At 46.5% G+C, this 7,538-nt stretch overlaps 1 protein-coding gene across 1 annotated transcript; it reads left to right on the top strand.

Moving 5' to 3' along the window:
* The first annotated feature begins 3,907 nt into the window (after positions 1 to 3,907).
* On the top strand, positions 3,908 to 6,990 carry Otud1 (OTU deubiquitinase 1). Its single transcript, XM_047521547.1, has one exon. It carries the CDS (start codon positions 4,297 to 4,299, stop codon positions 5,740 to 5,742), a length of 1,446 nt encoding a protein of 481 aa, XP_047377503.1. The 5' UTR covers positions 3,908 to 4,296; the 3' UTR covers positions 5,743 to 6,990.
* Positions 6,991 to 7,538: the final 548 nt, after the last annotated feature.

The raw sequence follows: 7,538 nt of genomic DNA, 5'->3' as shown, positions 1-7,538 counted from the left end.
AGCACAATGGGAATTGGCGATATTTGGGTGCATGTACCTTATCAAACAATACCAGGATTGGCTGTGTTTTATAAAATGCCTTGGTGGCTAGGTTTTCACTACCTGGGCTGCATGAAAAATCTGTTTTTGAATTCTTTGTAATTGACCCCATGCTGGCAGCATAGCTGGTACTCCAGAAACACTCAGTGATTAATACCTTATCCTTTCTGTTTTGTTTTAACCTACTGGTTCTCTTGTTGCCATTCTTTAATTAATAATTGCAAACATTTCCTTTTCCCCCCCTAGCCTATTCAATAACTAAATAAATTTGGTTTAGAATCCTATTTTCCTAAACTTCCGCCAATTTTCTGCCCAGAACCAAAATATGCCAAACAGATGATTTTCCAGAATGGAATCATCAGGAATTTTTTTCAGCTTCATTGGATATATTTAATGTTTATCTCAAGATGGAGGATTCAGCTTTCTTGCACAGTGCTTTACCACAGAGCTACATTCTGAACCCGTTTTTGTTTTTGTTTTTGTTTTTGTGGAGCTGGGGATAGAACCCAGGGCCTCATGCTTGCAAGGCAAGCACTCTACCAACTGAGCTACATCCCCAGCCCCTGAACCCCCTTTTTTAATGTATAGTTTATCATAAGAACTTTAACAGTTATTCTACGCTGTTTGGAGACTTTGTTCCTAAAAAGCTTTTGGTTGAAAAGCCATCTCTAAGTTCTATGAGCCATCCAGAATAAACCCTCCTCCCCAATACTCATAGCTCTTCACTTTTTCCAATTATGTAGCCATTTTTCATATGTATTAATTTTAATTGCATAATTATAGACGATTATGTGAATTCACTCATCCCCACAAAGTTGTTCTTGGGCCTAGGAACTTTAGCTCGGTTCTCTATCATTGCTTTACTGCTCGCGTGACATTTTCATCATGATTACTGAGGTCATCATGCTTTGCAAAAGCCCAAAGCTTCTGAAAGAACTTCCATCTTGCAAGATTCCTAAGGCCCTCGTACAATTCAGTGAAGAAGTTTACAGTGTTCAGATGCAAATAAGATGTAAGATAATAATTTGCTCTGAGAACCTATGCTTCAATGATGTTTACTTCCAGAAGCCTAATTCTAATCCTTATCTGGAATCTTCATGAGGGCCTGGACCATGAGGGTCTTGTTTACTCCAATGTCTCATACTTTTTCTGACATATAATAGATGCTTCTTGTGTGCACAGCTAAACCTTTCACATCAGAAAAAGGAGATTGCTCAAGGAATCAGATTTGCCTCACTCTTTTAGCCATCACTTGGAAGGACTGACCTTACCTTACCCTCCAGGCACAGAAAACAAACTTGTTTTCAAAGCTTGTCATCTTTTCTGCTTTAAAGGTTTTCTGAAGTATTTCCTCCAGGAACACCTTCCAGACTGAAATATGGAGTGAACACCGATGCCCACAGTAAATTCAAAGTTTTGCAGTTTATCACTTTTAGGCAAACCAAATGGAAAAAAAAAAAAAAAAAAAAAAGCCCTTGTTTACGGTAAATTTGAAATTTTCACATCTTTGTTATATTTATCCCTTCCTAACTTGGTACATCAGATGCATGACCTGTCTTTTGTGTACCTAGTTTTTTCTTGTTTATCTATGCTTAACACTTACCTGTTAAAACACATTTTTGCCTTGGCATTTAAATTGTAATATTTTCTTTATTTCTCTCCAGGATCTTGTTATGCTAGCCCAGATAGCCATACAGTGGGTACTCAGAAAACACTGAGGATCATCTTATTATTAAGAATATTTTCTTGTTCAGAACTTGAATTATTGAAAGGCTAAGGACCAAATTTGTATGAAGTGCTTAATGTGCAGAACAAAGGATACTGAACAAATCTGGGGCAACATCTAAGTAATTTCCCTTTTCTAGTAAGTCACAGGTCCCAAATGAGATAATCACCTGAATTTGAAAAGATGGTTCGACATTGTTTTCCTTCTCCTGAGTTAATTTACCCACTAGGTTGAGTGACCTAAGCAAACAACTGCTGCTGGGACCTTGCCAGTCTTCTTCCCCATGGCAAACTGAAAACCTGGTGAAGGTCAAGAGACCTGGATAGGAATTCTGGCTTCACTGTCTGAGAAACCCTGGGAACACATTCTCTGTTTATTCATTCATTCAGTAAATATTAATTAGCTCCATTGTGTACCAGGCCCTGTGCCAGGGGATAAAAACTCAGTTGAGAACAAGACAGTCTTTCCATCCATGAAATTCACAGTCAAGCCGAATGGTGGTGTTCTCCATGATCTAAAGGCTGCTTCCCCATCTCCAAAATGATGGGATAGTCTCTTACATTCAATTTGAGTGCAGAGAGCCAGTAAATTTAGCATTTGAACAAAGCTCAGAATATAGCAAGTGCCAGGTGCTACCACAGACTGCAAATGGCTGATAGAATGAATTGTCAATGGGAGAAAAAAAAAAAAAAAAAAAAAAAGCACCTCTACCTTGAAGAAACAAGAAAATGATTAATTCCTACACAACACGAATAAGTATACCCCAGAGGCACAAGTTAACAACATGAGCTCCTGAAAGACATGGTTTCCCAGATGCATCCTTCTCCCAGTCCAGATTACATACACCTTTTATAGTTCTGCCAAAAGTAGGTAGCATAATCATGCAGGCAAACTACAAAAAGGTGGGGAAACATTTTCCGCAAATTTCAGATGTTCTTTTCAATAAAGCAGGGAAAACTTCCTGCAGGATTCAGGTACCTTCTCATTTCCAGCCTTAAATTTTGTAGAAACCTGAGATCTGTCCAGTTTAACACTTTTAAGATTTTATCCATTGATGTCTGTTTGCTTGTTTCTCTCTCACACACACACACACACAAGCTGTCGGAAACAGGCTGATAATAGATAAATGGCTGTAAAGGGACCTAAACTAGCCCAGTACAATTTATGCTTCATAATTTCTAACACTTATATCTCTACAAGATTACAAGGCTCCAATCAGTGAAATTTTAATGATGTAGAAGCTCTTAAGTAAAGGCACATCCTTTCAGGGAGAAACTTCAGTTCACAGAATATTCTGGTTTTCCTTTACAAAGGAGGTTACTAATAACATGGCTGGGCATTAGTGTTTACTTTATTCTCCGGTGCCTGCCAATGCAGGCCACTACCCTCTCAAATGCTTCTGACCTAGGCTCCAACCGCACTGATTCTCGAAAGACCCTAAGTGGCATGACATTTGGTACTCTCAGAAAGGCTGTCTGGGTTTCCTTCCTTTCCCCCACGTATTTCCCAGTTGACATGAGTTAGGGGTACAGAAAAGTTCGTCTCCACTGAGCAGGGCAGCAAAATTCCTGTGGATCTCGCAGAGAACACGACCTAGATAAGTGACTCCCAGGCACTAAACTGAAAAGAGAGCAGTGGTGAATGCAGACAGGAATGGTGGCCCACGACCTTATAAAAAGGTCATACAGATTTTAAGGCAGTGCCCCGTTCCCCATTCCTAGCTCGAACGCTTGATTCGAAATGCAGATTTTCCAAACATTCGAGCTTGCCCAAGCAGCTCCCATCCCGCCACAGAGACCTGCAGCAGTACAAAGTGACCCAGCCCCGATATCAATGGCTCAGGTAACCGAAGTAGTCTTTAGCTGTCACGTGGGTAGCAGTCAGGAATACCACGACTGCGCATGCCCCTGAGCCTCGGGGCTCCCCCGCCCAGCCCAGCCCGCGCGCCCGCCTCGGGCCACGCCCGTGACGTCCGCTGAGCCGGGCGGGGCGGGACCGCAGCCAGAGAGGGCGGGGCGCAGGCCGGAGGGGCGGGGCGGGCTCGCGCACTTGAATGGGACGTCTTGACGAGCCGCACATTCCAGCGGGCCCACGTGACGCGGCCGCGCGGCCTGAGGTAAACAACCGCGGCCCCGCCTCCCGGCCCTCCGCGCGCCCTGCACTCCTGCTCGCCGGCGGGACGCGCTCCAGCAGCGCGGGCGGCTTTCTCCGACAGTCCCCAGCGGCCGCCTCGGGCCGGAGCAGCGGCAGCGGGCGCTGCGCCCTGGGCCTGCGGGCCGAGCGCGCCGGCAGGGGTCGAGCGCGCGTCCCCACCCCGCCCCCACCGCGCGCTGTGGCGCAGCAGGAATTTGGCTGGGACCCGGTCGCTATTTGCGGCTCTTGACGCGCGGCGGCCGACGGTCCTTGGGTCATTTCTATTCTAGGGGCACTGGGTCATCGCGCTCAGTCGGCCCCCTCCTCCGGGCCCCGAGGGTGTGTCCCCTGCACCCGGGCTCGCCGCGCCTATAAGGGGCCGAGCGGCGGGCAGGGACATGCAGCTCTACAGCAGCGTCTGCACTCACTACCCTGCTGGGGGACCGGGTCCCACGGCCGCAGCTCCCGCGCCGCCTGCCGCCGCCGCCCCCTTCAAGGTCTCCCTTCAGCCGCCGGGACCCGCCAGCGGCGCGCCGGAGCCCGAGACCGGTGAGTGCCAGACCGCCGCGGCCGCCGAGCCCCGGGAAGCCGTCGCCGCCCCCGCCGCCAAGATGCCCGCCTTCTCCTCCTGCTTCGAGATGGTGTCCGGGGCCGCCGCCCCCGCCTCAGCCGCTCCCGCCGGCCCGGCGGGCGCGTCCTGCAAGCCGCCGCTGCCGCCGCACTACACGTCCACGGCGCAGATCACCGTGCGGGCTCTGGGCGCCGACAGGCTCCTGCTGCACGGGCCCGAACCCGGCTCCGGCGCCGCGGCCAGCGCCAACCCGCGCGGCCGCTGCCTCCTGCTGGCTCCGGCTCCAGGGGCCCCGGTGCCGCCGCGGCGGGGCTCCTCGGCCTGGCTCCTGGAGGAGCTGCTGAGACCCGACTGTCCCGAGCCCGCGGGACTGGACGCGGCCCGCGAGGGACCCGACAGAAACTTCCGACTGAGCGAGCACCGGCAGGCCCTGGCCGCCGCCAAGCACCGAGGCCCTGCGCCGCCCCCGGGGAGCCCGGAGCCTAGCCCCAGCCCGTGGGGCGAGGAACACCGGGCGGAGAGGATTCCCCGGGGATGGGAGAGGGGCGGCGACCGCAGCGACTCTCCCGGCGTCGACGCGGCGCGACGGCTCGACCCGGAGGCCGAAGCTCCCCCTGCACGGAGCAGCGAGGCGACCCAGAGCAGCGCAGCCGAGACGGTGGTGGTCTCCAGGTCGGATCCCAGAGACGAGAAACTAGCCCAGTACCTGGCCGAGGTGGAGAAGCAGGACAAGTATCTTCGACAGAGGAATAAGTACCGATTCCACATCATTCCCGACGGGAACTGCCTCTACCGAGCTGTCAGCAAGACGGTGTACGGGGACCAGAGCCTGCACCGGGAGCTGAGGGAGCAGACGGTGCACTACATTGCCGATCATCTCGAGCACTTTAGCCCTCTGATTGAGGGCGACGTCGGGGAGTTTATCATTGCTGCTGCTCAGGACGGGGCGTGGGCCGGGTACCCCGAATTGCTGGCTATGGGGCAAATGCTGAATGTGAATATTCACTTAACTACTGGAGGGAGGTTGGAGAGTCCCACAGTGTCTACCATGATTCACTATTTGGGCCCAGAGGATTCCCTCAGGCCTAGCATTTGGCTCAGTTGGCTCAGCAATGGACACTATGATGCAGTTTTTGATCACTCCTATCCTAACCCAGAGTATGACAATTGGTGCAAACAAACTCAAGTGCAAAGAAAACGCGATGAAGAACTTGCCAAATCCATGGCCATATCCCTATCCAAGATGTATATTGAACAAAATGCATGCTCTTGAAATGTCTGAAAACCTTACACCCTGGGGAAATTGCGTACATAACTTGTATTTGGAAAAATCACATGAACTCTAATCAGGGTAACAGCACTTTTAAATTTCCTAGTAGATTTACTGTAGGTGTAATGCCTTAATCATTTTTTGAATGTTTTCTCAGAGCTGAAGGTTGCTGGGCACCTCAATGATGTTTCATGATAGCTTTGGGTGATCTGCTATTTATAATTTGCTGTATAAAATGAGCACTACTTAATTTGCAAGCTGATTTCTCACAGTGTAAATTTGTTCATTCCTGGTAGTCTATTTTCTATACAAACGTATTTTTGCACAACATTTTTAAAAATTGGTGTTACCTTCATCTATGATATGTTCCATTTTGACAGCTTTCAAGCATAAATCCAGAGAAATGCTTTATATAAAATGTATTACTTTGAACTGAGTTTGTGATTTAGTAGTTATTTTATGTCGTTGGAATTTGAATTTCACAATTCTTAATTATTTCAAATTGATATTGATGCATTCATGTTACCAGATGATTGGCCCATTCCATTTTGATTAAAGAGATTTGTTGTTTTGGAAATTGTTATTTTTCTAGATATGGTCAGTCTTTATAAAGAAAAATGCTTAAAGGATGGCTGTGGTAAGATTTTTTTTTTTCCTTTAAGGGATAGTACCAAGTCTTACTTGAATGAAAGTCTGATATTTGCTGATGGCAGAAGGATGATTCTGTACTCTAGTTGATGTTTAGAGTAGATTGTCTGGTGCTCTCAATTGCTTTTATTTACATGTGTCATTTTGTTACAAAAGAATTTTAACATGGTATAAAATTCTGGAACAAGATAGGCCTCCTGCTTTATATACCTTCTTTTATACCTTCTTGGTTTCGGCTAAGAAAAAAACTAAGCAAAATGCCTGGACCCAACCTTGGCAGTTATTTTATAGCAGGAGAACACTGTCTTAATATTCTGTTCCTTTTAAGTTCTTCCAAAAGGCTAACTAGTTAGAATTGCCATGTGTTATGTTAAAATGTCTGTGAACAGAACTTACATGGTTTGCTGGGTCAAACAGTGTTTCCAACTTAAAATCTATCTCATTGCGACTTTAACTACTTTTAGTCATATTTATTAAGTAATGCAGTTTGTACTTTTTTATTTTGTAACATTTTGTGATTTTTTTGTACAATACTGTATTTGTACATTAGAGCAATTCTCAGCTGATGGAATGAATGAATAAAATGCATAGTTTTACAATGTCTTTTTGGGTAGAGTGGTTTTTCAATAGTGACATCTGTGGAAACCTTTCTTCAATGTGCAGTTTTTTCACATGTAAAAATGCCACAGAAGTAGGAGAGGTTTCCTAAATTCTCACATGAATAAGATAGGCTAATCATTAGTAATTTCAAAGGATAAGTCTCAGTGAAATGTAATTTAAAGGTGGAGTAACTCAAGAAATTGCTCTCATTATTCCTAATTATAATTTTTATCTTAAATTATAGCTGGGCCTATTGACTAATGAACAGGGAAGTGCAAGTTCTGTGTTCACCAGCACAATGTCTTAAGTTGGATATTGAGTCAAAATTTTGTGTTCCACTCTCTTCAGCATAGATTTTAATGTTTTAAAAGACTAACCAGACAGAGCATTGTCCTAGTTTTTATCCAGTCAAGCCATTTGAGACCATGGGACCTGTTAAGAAGTGTTCCCAGATTTAGTTGAAAAGTGCATGTTATAGTTTGAGTGTTTCCCCTCCCTTGTGTTCATGTGTCGAAACTTACTTCCCACTGTGCTAGTTTTGGAAGGTGGGG

The sequence above is a fragment of the Sciurus carolinensis genome, chromosome 12 (genome assembly GCF_902686445.1).
Source record: "Sciurus carolinensis chromosome 12, mSciCar1.2, whole genome shotgun sequence".
In the NCBI taxonomy this organism is placed as follows: domain Eukaryota; kingdom Metazoa; phylum Chordata; class Mammalia; order Rodentia; family Sciuridae; genus Sciurus; species Sciurus carolinensis.
This window is presented reverse-complemented; position numbering and strand designations above follow the sequence as displayed.

Excerpts from the sequence above, each read along its gene's own strand:
- Otud1 (XM_047521547.1), top strand. The coding sequence starts at position 4,297 with ATGCAGCTCTACAGCAGCGTCTGCACTCACTACCCTGCTGGGGGACCG.